Source organism: Empidonax traillii, unplaced genomic scaffold, assembly GCF_003031625.1.
Source record: "Empidonax traillii isolate 1590-97213 ecotype Southwest subspecies unplaced genomic scaffold, ASM303162v1 scaffold25:size3598162, whole genome shotgun sequence".
Lineage (NCBI taxonomy): Eukaryota > Metazoa > Chordata > Aves > Passeriformes > Tyrannidae > Empidonax > Empidonax traillii.
The window spans coordinates 3566861-3579866 of record NW_020955218.1 but is presented as its reverse complement, the minus strand read 5'-3'; the positions used below and the strand labels follow the sequence as shown (position 1 = coordinate 3579866).

Genomic DNA, 13006 nt, shown 5'->3' with positions numbered 1-13006 from the left:
CACTGGGTTGTGTGGGAGTCTAGCCCCAAAGGGATGTCTTTAGGGAACACAGGACCTGCCTTAGCATATGCTCCCATTGGAAGCAAGGCAGCCTGTGGCTGAAACTGTAAATAAAGCTTGAGTTTCAGAGCTTATGATCCTACTTAGCATGACTGTGAGCACCAACTCAGGCTTTGTGCACATTATTTCATGCTTTAAAAGGTTACTACAGCTCTTGGGCCAAACACCAAGACACATTTACAAGCTTCCCAGCCTCTTTGCAGTTCCCAAATTGCATGGGGGTCGATGGGATGCAACAAGACATGCCACAGGTGCTCCTGATGCACTAGTGATGGAGTTGAGCAGCAGCAGCAGCAATTCCCAGGACTGTAGGGTCAGTGGGGTTGGAAGAGGGTCCGACTTCCTCAAACCTCTCACCAAAAGCAGTGCTGCCCATCCAGCCCCATGGGCTCATGGGGGTTACGCAGTCCACTCACTTCAGCAAACAGCGACCCAAATCTTTCCTCCCCAACCTGCCACCTCTGCTCATTTCTCTCCCTGCAGTCACTCAGAGAAATGGGGGTTTTTTTCAGCTGTTCCCAGACTTCTCTGACTAAAGGGGCTCACTGGCATCAGACAGGACTCTCTTTCCACTGCAGATAAAAACATCCTGCTCTTCTCTGGTTGCTGCTCCCAAAGAGACTGGTAAAGTTTTTCCTGTTCACATTTCACTGGCACATTGGCAGCATGGGCGCTTTGATTTGATCACTGTCTGTAGTTTTCTAAGCCATCCAGTTTATTTAATTCATAGTTCAATTTCTTTGAACATGTTCAGTTTGTAATAACCTCCTGCTCTCAGCTTTCAGCCAAAACCTTTACACCTGAGTTGCAGTTATCCAAAATGGTTACGGCCATTCCTTCGTCCCTTAATTTTCTCAGCAATATTTGCTTTATTATACTGAAATTTAATAGCCCCCTGTACTGAAACAGATCCTTCCTTAGGAAGATCTCAAAGCACTTACAGTAAAGACCATTTTAGAGCAAATGTTACTGAACCCAAGTGTATGCCATACATCAAATACAGGTGCCATGCTGAGAAGCATCCCATCAGCAGGCAGAGATGATAGAGCAGAGGATGGGTACACACTGTATGGAGAGTCACACTCGGTGTAATGCAGAGAAGGGAGCAAAAAACACCCAGGTCTTGAGCTACAGTTCAACCAGCATTTCTTTTGCTCACAACATCACGGCTCACAAGCCAGCCTGTGGCACTGGCACTACCCACCAGCCACTCACTGCACCACACAAACACATCACTTGAGTCCAGCCTTAAACAGGGAGATGGCGATTCCTAAGGTTTTGCTGAAAGACTCCCAGAGCACCATTTCCAAATGACTGCCTTTCCCCCTTCACTCAGGACTAGCCCACAGGCCCCAGCCCCAAAGCACAGCCCGCACCCCACAGTACTGCAGCAGCACAGAGCTGTGCAGCCCTGGGGTCCTGCTACATGAGCCAAGTTTTCCCTTATTCCCATTTATCCCAGGAAAGAGGAGGCAAGGAACAAGTCACTGCCATTTCTGTAAAGTGTTCCTGATCCTTCTGTCCAGCCAACACCCAGCCAAGCATCATGTTCTCAGTCCCAAGCCCCAGTTCTGCTTAGAAAGTACACCCTTGGACTCCTTGGAATGGGGGACGGGGGCTTTGCTTCCTGCTTAGTCTCCCTGTGTCAGCACTCAAGGCCCCCATAATCCCTTTTGGAGACCACTGACCTCATGTCGCTCCCACACCTCAGGGGAACTGCAAACCCAGAGGGATGCTTTGCAGCCAGCAGAGTCCTTCCACCACTGGGGTTTCTTTAAACACCATAAGAAAACAAACAGGTTTCTGATTCATCCCCAAAAACGCAGCTGCAGGGAGGTGCAAAGAGGCAAGGAGTGCTCCGAGGGATGCTCCTTGCTGCCTGGGAAGCCAGGCTTTACGGTCCTCCCTGCCCTGCTGCTTGTGGGCAGACAGATAGACAGCTTTATTCCTTCCTGCTATGTCAGCACTAAGATCAGACTCAGCAGGGCTGCACGGCTGTGGCCAGACAGCCACCCGGGTCCCATGCTGACAGGCCTGGGAAGAGGCATGGGAGGAGGAGGAGGAAGCCCTGCAAGGTAAATACAGCTGTGGTTCACCCCACGTGGATGCATTGCTCCAGCAAGGCAGAAAAGAGAATTCCAGCACTGAGCCGCTTTGGCATCGCCGTGGGAGCTACAAGCTCTTCCTCCCCTCTGCCAAGTACCTGCCCTCTGTCCCCCAGGAAGAATGTGAGCAGTCCCTGGTCTTGCAGACCCTCTGCCAGAGCATGGGGGCACATGGTGGGAGCAAGAACAGCGTGGCAGGGCAGCCCAGCTGGTGCACGTGGCCGCACACAGGAACAGCGGGTTCGTCTTCCGGCACGAAAACAAAACACTCCGGCCGCCAGGAAGGGGAGACGGGGGGCCGGCAACAGCACAAACCCAGCACACGGGGTCAAGTCAAAGGCCTACTGGGAAAACAATAAATAAGGGGAACAAATAATATTTAGCAGGCCTATGATCACCCTCCCCGCTCACTGGGAAGTAGCAGCTCTTGCTGGCCATGGAGCAGCATCAGGGAGGGCCTGAACTTGGAGAGGATCTGGGACTCTGACCCCTTCCCCAGCGTGGTTGCAGGGGCCCTTGGGTTAACTTGGCAGATCACAGCCCAGCAAGGTGCATGTATCTCTCATCCTCCCTGTGGTGGCCTAAGAGGTTTCTCCTCAGCACAGTCTTGGCAGTAAGAGCTGCTCCAGCCCGAGCCATCAGCATTCTTCCTCTCCAGCCACAGACAGAGTGGACAGACCCCCCCCCCCCCCGAAAAATTAGGGCATCTTCTTCTCTTGCCTCTCTTTCCTGTCATACCTGTTGGGAAACAAAACCTCCAGGGGAAAACTGCAGGGGCAAACGCTGCTCCAAAAAAGCAATCAGCAGGGAAATGGGTGAAAGGAAGCAAGAGGAATGTAGGGAGATATTTGAAAAGTAATGCAGGCTTCTGCTGGCCCTTGGCACCTCTGGTGCTTTCCTGCCCCCAGGACTGGGATACAGCCTCCAAATTCAAGGGCCTTCAGCACATCTGGAGTGGCTGGAAAACAGCTTGTCACAGAAGGTTCTTCTTTTTTATATAAAGACTGGATAAAGTACAAGCACACACAGCAAGGTGGAGGATTTTCTGGAAATTTCAAGAGGAAAACAAGAGTGGGACGTTTTAAAAAACATTCACTGCTTTTCTAGAAACAGATGTGCTCAGGGCTGCTGAGTTTAACTCCTCCATTAAATCTAATGAAATTTAACTAAAATCACTGGAGATTTGGTATGAGTGAAAGGATACTATTACATTTCTTCTCTTTAAAGCAAACCTAAACACCCAGCTGGCACTTTCTGCATCAGTCCTCACTTTAAATCTGTCTATTTAAACAGTGCCTGGCAGTGGTATGAAAGCATCAAGCAACAGAGAGCCTGCCAGCATCTGACAAAAGTTCTTTAAATGACAATTTTCACACACTTAAACCTTATTCCTCTCTGAATTCCTCTCATTTCAGCTTCTCACTAGTGGATTGCACGGTGCATCCTTCTGCTTAATCATATTCATAAATTTCCAACATTTTCTACTGAAATAGACAATTGATAAAACTGATAATTGCAAAGGGTGGAAGGAACAAAAGTAGAAATGGTAGATGACCCCATGACTCTCTTTTGGTTAAAACACAACACATTTTATGAAATAAGAAGGAATCTCCTGGAGCACAGAAAATGCAATCGGGGTGGGGGGAAAAACTTTGGACTTAGTTTTGGCTGACATGTTAATATCATAATATTAACTATTATACATGTAAAATACTAAGTATGAGGTTGTTTTTCTGGGTTTTTTGGTTTTTGTTTTTTTTTTTTTTTTTTCTTGGAGACACATAGTTCAAAATTGGTGATCTCTTTGGTGGTTTTGTTGGTATCTGCTTGTATTTGAGCAGAACTGGACTGCATTATTCAAAACTTTTATTTGGCAGTTTCTGCGGATAGTCTGATCTACCTGTCAAATGCAATTCATTTACCATTTTAATTATAAGCATTTCATAGATTTAGGAAATGAAGGTGCAGGAAGATTTAGAGCACTGTATACTTCATGGTCAGAAGAGACCACCACCAATCAGCACTCCTGACTCTTATGGGCAGGATTTCCCAGTTCTGTCCAAGGTCATTTGGCAGGTGAAAAGCAATGATTTCCACACAACAGCCTGATGTTCTGACACTTAATCACATCTGCTGCTGCACCCTTGATAGAATCTGATAAATAATTCATCCCCTATTTTCCCCTAGTTTTTCATATACCTTAGAGGAGTTTTGATTTCGTCCCCTTGTGTATTGTTTGCCTTTTGTTTAAACCTCCCCTTGAGAAGCCTTATAAGGTTCAGATTGCAGAGGGTATTCTTAATTTTGTTTTTTAACTTCCAGAATCCCTTCCCAGGCACTAAAGAATCCTCCATTTTTCCGGGTAGTGCAGGACTGCGGGTAAACAATTACAGCTCACTGTCCTCTGAGCACAAATCAGTTATAATCGACTTGGTCCCAAGGGGCTGGCAGGACTCACACTGTCCCTGCACAGACACAGGGGGGCACAGACACACACAGGTGGGGCTTGGGGCACTAAACCTTCCCTCTCTGATGGGAAAAATGAAAGAGAAGCCTCAAGCCTTGCTACTCGGTTCAGTAGGGTGGTTAAAGCTCGCTGGAGGAAGGCAACCACGGCTGCCGACTTCTGCTTTTCCCACAGAAGTGAAGCATTTCCTGGGGAATGATGGAGTTAGGGAGGGAGGGAGGAGCAAGTTTTCCTTCCCTCGTTCATCGAAGTTTTCCCCTTGCTCTGAGGGGTTACTCTGCTTTTCCACTGGTGCATTAGCATTTTCCAGGCTGGAAGGAAACTGCTTCAAAAGTTCAGGCTCTAATTGAAAAAGTTTGCCAGGATAGATCTAATGAGGACACAACTAGTACCAACCGTGCCACACCTGAGGTGGTTTAATTCAGTCCCCTGGGCAACACAACCATGGTAACAACAGGACTTTTCATAAGGGAAGGAGTACCATTTGAAAATACTACATTTCAGAAGACTCTTGCACCTCATCAGTATGAATGGAGACACAAACACTGCAAACACAAACCTGTTCTAACCTCCTTCCAAGCCTTGCTGCACCTTCATGCCAAGGGAACAGCTGTCCTACTCACCTCCTGTCCACGGACAAAATAGAGAGAGGAGCTGATGGTGTAAAACAGGCTTCTCACCCCATGCTCAGGCGCAGGCTTGACCAGAGAGCGACTTCCAGAAAGTTGAGTAGGAACTCTGAACTTCCCATGATAAAAACCAGACTGCTTGGAGCTGGGAACCGGACACTTGTGTTTACCTCCCCGGATCAGAAGCCGTAAGTCAAATCGACTTGCACGGAGCCCCGATGCACCCTGGGCACAGGCAGAGCCCGGGGATAACCTGAAGCCTCTGACACACTGCTATGCTCCCCCCCACCCCCAGGGAAAAGGCATCCCCTCTCCTCCATCAGGGAGGGTAGGATCAGCCAGAGACGTTCCTCCCCCAGCACTTATGTTCCCATTCACAAAATTAATAACCAAGGCAACACTGGTGCTAGACCAGAAAGAGTTAATGAGGTTACCAAGGGTTTTGCTGGCCTATTTTCCAGGCAGGCAGCCTTTAATCTTCTTTGGAAACACCTTCACACAAAGGTTGGCACAGCAGCTCAGCTGGAGCCAGGATTTAATGTGGAAGAACTTGTCCCAGAGAGATTAAGAGCAGCAGTCAGGCGCTGACCCTCCTGTCAAACAGGCAGGAATTTCTCACCAGGGATGGGAAGGCAAGGAAGGCAGCCAGATCCTGGGGACTGCTGCTGCAGCATGCCACGGCTCCCACCATCCATGCATCCGGCATGCTTCTCCAGGAAGCTGAAGCAAATGTGTCAGGAGCAGGGCTCAACCCAACAAGTTGCCAGCACAGTGCAAAGTGGTGCCCCATGCACCGTCTGCCTCCGCAGCAGAGGAGCCTCCCCAGGAAAGGGGGGGGACAGATGGCACCACTTGTGATGGAGGGTTAAATTCCAATGCCCCTGAGCAAGTTGGGCTCAACTCAGACAGGAAAATACTCTAACAACACTGGAGGGAAAGAGAGCAGGGACTATCAGAATATGCACCAGTATCACGGCCCTGCCTTATGGCCACAGAGGAGGAAACGAGGAGTCAGAAGGAAGAAACTGGAAGAAAGAAAGTGGGAAAACAAAAAAGAGAGAGTGAGGGCAGCCACAGGAATCCATGCAAGCGCAGCTCATCCATTCAGTCCCCCCTCCACCTTACCTGGGGGTCCCCAAGGCGACTGATGTCTGGATAAAGGTAAAAGAGGATTCCCTGGGATGCCCCGGGTAGGGAGACTCCCCTGATCAGCAGAACAATCAGCATGATGTATGGGAACGTGGCTGTGAAATACACCACCTGGGAGGAGGAGAAAGGGACAAGTGTGAGAGAACAGCAAGGGCCAGAGCACCCAGTGTTGGCAGCACTGCACTGACCCCCTGGACTGGGAGAGATGGCCAGGGGACACATCAGACTGCTTCACCCAGCACCTTCCTGTCTCCCACAGTAGAAAGAAATACATTTTAAAATGCATCCAGAAAAATTGTAGCATACCATTGCATGTCTGGAGCCAGAGAAAACCTTTCTAGTCCTGAGCACAATCCAGACCATGAGCCAGGCTGTCACCAGGATGGAGTCAGAGTAGCCCTACTGAAGCCAGCAGTGTATTATCTACATGCATCAGAGAAGGAGCTGCCCCCAGTATCTATCTGCACATCCCTACTCCAAAGAGAGCCTGAGTCACACACAGTCTCTTCTCCCCAGCATTTAGTGGCAGGGGTAAAGAGATGTGCAGGTAAGAGATACACACTGAAATGTGATTGCCACTGAAGGACCACCATGGGCAGTGGGGGGTACCCAGCTCAGGGTTGGTACCCACCTCTCCCCCCTGCAGGGACTCACAGAGGCTGCCTCTGACTGACCCCTGTACAATTACCCAACACAGATATTTCAGGCAGAGCAGGGTAGCACATCTCAGAATTGTCATCAAGGATTCAGACCCAAACAGAAACTTTAACCTCTGTCCTCTTTGCTTTTTATGCCATCAGCCCCATGAGCAATGCAGACGTACTCAGGTAGGGTTGGAATTCCTTCCTCTAGCAAAGGAGCCACATCCTTTCTGGGAAAGCTGGAGGCCAGTATCCACTAATCCTTTCAGGGACTTTGCCTCTGCTAAATGTAACACTCAATTTGGGGATTACCAGGGTACTTTCAGGCCTGTTCAGGCTAATTTCTGTAGCATGCCACCACAACACTATGTTGTAGTCTGTGTTTCTCATACAAACAAACTGATATCAAGGGCTCACACATCCTCCCCAAAAATTCAAGTAATGTCATCAGTCCCTTCGTGTTGCTTCCACACCTTCAGGAGTTATTGGCCACCGTGAAAAGAGGTTGTTCAGCCCATCGTGTCGTGCTAGACCAAAAAAGAAGTGTTGCTCTTTCAGGTTTTTCCTGTGTGGACGTGCTGAGCGAGGATTTGCACCAGAATGCTTCACCCAGACGCTACCCTACAGCTCTCTCCTCAACCTTGCAAGTTATGCACTGGAGAACTGAGGCTCCTCTCTGGAGGAAGTGCAAAATGTAATGGTGTGAAATGATGCATTCATCACACCTGCTCATGCATCCAGCAAAAGTTGTTTCGATATCCACCTGAAGACCACCATCCCCTAGCAGGAGTTACAAGCTGTACCGCACCTATAGCAGTTTCTGCATGAGAGGAGGTCCTACTAAGAATAAGCGCATGATTTCCCTGCACAGTGCGACCACTTTCACTCTGCCCCTGGGTAATCCTTATGATCTGAGTGGAGATTCAAACAGAGATTTTTTCTGGATCCACTCTGATACACTCCATCTGAATAAAGCAAGTTCCAAAGCTCCTCATGACAATGTGAGCCCTCCTCTAAGTCAGGATACACATTCTCCAGTGATTCAGTTTTGTATTGTAGGAGAGAAGGATTTGAGAGATAGCCTGTCCTTGAAAAACCACAATACTAGATTATCATCTCTGCCTGCAGCTCCATGTTTTCTATGCATTTCAGGTGCTCTGCTCTATATATCACAGAAGTCTTAGGTAATACCACAGTGGTCAGTGAAAAACACTTCCTTGCTGTAGCTCAGGATTGCCTGAGATGTCTGGGGAAGCAGATCCATCCCCATCTGCACCCTAAACACTGAAGAAAACCAAAGACAGCATCCTTCAACACAGGCAAACTCTATCAATCATTTCATTCTTGAATTTTCAAGGAGCCTCTGATTTAGAGCTCTTCAGTGACAGTTTATCAAATCCTGTGAGTTTAACCATCATCCCTGTATTAACCACACAGTCAAAGGCTTCCTTCAGGAAATAACAGGATGCAAGTCTAATCTTTCTCAGCCCATGAAAGCTAGATTAAAAACAAAAATCATAAAAACAACTCATTGCCTTTGAACCCTAGTGCCCATTCTTCCAGGATGCCAGGTTGCACATTCTTGGCCGGATCTCTAAATAACATCAGTTTTAGGATCTCAGAGTACAAACTGTCAGATGATTTGGATTTCACATTTTGGTAGCATCCTATGTGCTTTACAGCTTGTGTAAATTAGTGTGTTAAGTTTTTCACTCAACAGTCACTCACATATCTCCACTGAGACCAGAGACCTGAATTTTGAGAATGTTTTGCTGTATTAAGGATGCCAAACTTCTATCTAACAACAGGAACATCTGGATCCAATGAGATATTAGTCAGTGCTTGGATCAAACCCAATCTTTTTATTTCTTGGGCATTGCTAGCACTAACTACATCACTAGGAACCTTGCAGGGATCAGTGTGATTGTTCTGTCACATGCTGGTCAACAACATCCAGGGTTTTATTTGAATTGATCCACACGTTTCAGCAAAGTGGTTCCATCTGTGACAACCTCCTGCATCTGTGAGCGCTCCTTGGGGTCAGGCAGGTCCCGTGTTGGAGGATGCAAACTGCCGCTGGTGTTCTGAGCAGGGTGATTTCAGCTCATGTTGTTTGACCCTCCACAGGCAAATGCACACAAGTACGGTGTATCTCTTCCCCAGTGGGGTTGTATTCCCACAGGCATCATTTTAGTCAGGTTACTAAATATGTGGAGGGTAGATAAACCTATGGATACTGTTGCTTCACTGAAAGAAGGTTTCCATTTTCAAAAAGATCTCACCATCACTAGTACTTCTGTCTGAAACAGATCAAATTTTTTCTCGGCACTTCCCACACTATGTTTGCTGTATCTTAGTATCATATTAGCTGTTATTAGACTGCCTCTGCTTTCTTATAACAGGTCATCACAGCAAGTGGTTGCTCTTTTCTTCTAATTTTACTCCATGGAAACCAGAAAATATTATCTCTGCAAGATGCTTGATTTCCCTGTCATGTTTCATAACCCAGACTATTCTGGAAGCAGGAGAAACTGCTCACATCCATGCCATCAACTTGATGGAAATGGGTGCAGCTAAAATTTACACCCCATCACACATGATGTCTTGTTCAAGATATGCAGAAAAGACATCATTTAGGAAACACACTAAACCTTTTTATTTTCATCTGTTCTTGCTGGCTCCAGACAAAGCTGGCTGGGAATGGGGTCAGGAGGCGGTAGCAGAAACTAAGTAATGGGGTCAGTGCAAATGAGAGTGGCACACTTTGCAACAGAGGGAAAATGGAATGGAGCTGGGCAGTCACACCAATCCTTCCCGAAAGCATTTAAATGTATAACTCTTTGGTGACTAGTGTGGGGAATATAAAAGGAAACCTGTATTGCTGGAGAATACGAGCAACAGTATGAAGAGCTGGGACAAAAAAAAAAAGAGTAAAAGACAACCCGCATGGTGATGAGGTAAGAGAGGGCTTTGAGGCCATCAGAGTTACCTTTGTTTACATCTAATGAATTTGAAGATTTTCCAGCTGCACTTGGCAGCAGAGGCAAAAACATTCTGCCTGCTCACACTGTGGAGGGAGGGAAGCGAACATGCAACCCACCCCACACATAGGAAGACTGCAGAGTCTCCTGGGCCTGCAGATGGAGAGGGACTAGATGGATATATACATCTTGGAAGTTAATGCCCTGAGATGCCTCAATGCTCCCATCTCTTCCTACCCAAAACACAGGGCCTGGCTCACACTCCTACTGCAAGTTGAGCCTTGCAGACTCCTGCCAGCGTATGCAGACAGGAGTGGTTCCCAGGGAATCTCCAGGACCTCTCTGAACCCATAAAAGGTGCTTAGAACAAGCACTCCAGCTGTGATCAGGGGGAGAGGCTTGACCTGAACCAAGGACTCACCTTGCCTGTGGACTTGACCCCTTTCCAAATGCAGAAGTAACAGATGATCCACGCCAGCAGGAGACACAGAGCCAGCTCCCAGCGGAGACCACCCAGGTGCTGGATGCCATCAGAGATCTTTAGCACTCGCCTCCTGCGTTGGGGGGATACGAAGAAACATGCAAGTGTCACTGATGTCGGCCACTATGTTCCCAACATCCCCTTGTTTCTCAGTGCCTGATGGCTTTGGGGAGACAAGCTGTCTTACTATAAAGGTTCAGGTCTGAGCTGCAAGCCTCCAAGGAATCAAGCACTGCTCTCCTCTGAAAAGCACTGTCAGCCTGGAAGATCACATGCGGACACTTGCTTCTACATTTGCTCTAGGGCTGACCTGTTGGGCCAAGATATTTCTTCTCCTGTCCTCTCCCACCCTTCACTTGTATTGTCCTCTGTGGTAAGAACTGTTTCTCTGCCAGATCATGCAGCGTTCTCAACACACAGGCTCTGCCCAGGCCTTTTTCATGCACATTACAAAGTTGATCTACACTTCTGACATGCTTCAAACCTCAAAATGAAGGACACACCACACTCACCGTGCAAAATCCATCAGGACCACGGACCACCAAAGAAGCAGTGCTGTCCAACCCCTTCTCCATAGTACACTTCTTCTGTCTTTAGAAGCAGCTATCTCAGGACACAGAGCAGCACAGCATCCCATTCTGTGACTAAGACCCAACCAAGACTGCCACAATCCCCACTGCACAGTCAGAAGATGCCACCTTGGGCATCCTCTTTCAACCAGTATGGAGATAAGATCCTGGGCTAGACAGACCCCAGTTCAGATGAGGTCAGACAATAGCAGCTTTCCATATCAAGCAAATGTCAAATCTTCCTTATGCTTACAAAACTAAGGACTCACCCTCCTCCATCTCCTACAACACACAGATGGATCTGAGTGGGAGACACCTCAGTGTAGTCCTAAAACCCCAAGCCTGAAACACCCAGAGAGGGACGTGCACTACCTTGGAAAACCCAGCATCAATGCCCACCCTGCTGCAAAAGACAGTGATTATCCCAAAATGAAAGTCATGCTGCAGGAGAACCACAGTCTAATACACACTGTTGCCCTTCCTGCCCCACAGCCTTTTGGTGGATTGAGGGGATGAGAGAGGGGTTGGAAAAATCACACTGCTCTCCAAGATACATTTCGTCACGTTGCTCTTTGTCTGCTTCTAAGGACATGGACTATGTAACCAGTGGGCAAAGGATGCCAGTGGACCGTAACTAACTGGGAACTGTACTGCAGCCAAAAGAGGTCTCTGGAGCCTGTCAGCCCACTGACAGGTCAGAGCTTCTTGAAGAAGCCTCCTACCACCCTGTCCAGGGAGGGCAGGAACAGATGCTGCATCGGAAGCAATGGACAGTGGAAATTTCCAATCCCGTATGCTTATTCCCCTGTAACACGGGGACAGTCACAGCAGTGATGGAAACATCAACTTTTCCAGCATCTAGCCTCTGGAAAAGTAGTTTAAGGTAGGCCACTATCTAAATCACGTGTGTGCAGCAGGCAGAGGGAGAGCACAGGTTCAGGGAGCACTCAGGAAACAAAGAAAATTTTAAAACTCTAAGAGTAGCATGCCGTTGCTGAGCTAGGGATGCCCTGGAGGTAACCTGTGTGTGCTTCATGCACCAACAGCACCCAGCAGTGCTGCTGAGGGCAGCGAAGGCAGAGCCCTCTGTCCAGCTAAACACACAAGGGAAACACACAGTGGCAGCAGAGCGGTTACTGGCACAGTCTAGCAGCCAGGGCTCAGTGCTTAACTGGACCTGATCTCCCAGGGGATGCTGAGGACCATCAGAGATTCCAAGCCAGTCTTCATGCCAGAAATAAGGTAATGAACACGAGGGGAGAAAACAATGAAAATGAGAGACCAAATTTCAGTGTGAAGTAAGTTGACCCTACAACTTTATTTCAGTTTTGGTGAGTTTCTCTCCTTGGGATAGCTTGCATATCAGTCACTCTACAGTGAAAACATCACTTCTTTTTCTATTTTTAAAATAAGACAAGCTCACATACAAAAGTCACCACCCACCATGCCAGACCCTGCTGGTGTCACAGACCAGCATGGATTCAAAAGAAAGAGGTCAGTGAGACCAGGAAGGCCAAAAGGTCCAGAGGGACAGGAATACAGCATCAGAGAAGGACAAAGTCAGAGGGCTCTGAGGCCTGCTAGCACAGCTGCAGATAAACACCACGAGCCCAGCAAGGTTACCCTTGACTGACAGTGCTATCCCTGAGAGCCTTCACTCTGACCTGCCCAGCTTCCCCTCTTGTGTCCTCTTCTGGCAAGGATGGGCTAACAGGATGTGCCACTGCAGGGAAAATATGCCTGAGAGGAAAGAGGTCTACAGGCCTGCCCTTTACTTACTCCCAGAACTCGATGACAGGGGAGGTGGCGTTTTCGCTGGTCACGTTGAATGTTGAGTTTGCCTTCTGGAGCTCCATGCAGTTCTCTGCGGGAAAGGCCCAGGGAGTGAGCGAGTGTAAACAGCAGTGCCTGGAGTACCAGAGGA

General features: G+C 48.1%; 1 protein-coding gene across 3 annotated transcripts in view; it reads right to left on the bottom strand.

Annotated features, from left to right (window-relative positions):
- LOC114069400 (sodium- and chloride-dependent GABA transporter 2) overlaps nt 1-13006 on the bottom strand; it is a 31400-nt gene that overhangs the window by 10549 nt on the left and 7845 nt on the right. For all 3 annotated transcript variants that reach the window (XM_027906157.1, XM_027906172.1, XM_027906166.1), the window contains 3 exons: nt 12862-12946; nt 10454-10586; nt 6387-6521 (listed from right to left, as the gene is read on the bottom strand). In XM_027906157.1, the coding sequence (XP_027761958.1) occupies nt 6387-6521; nt 10454-10586; nt 12862-12946 (353 nt within the window). The remainder of the gene's footprint in view (nt 1-6386; nt 6522-10453; nt 10587-12861; nt 12947-13006) is intronic.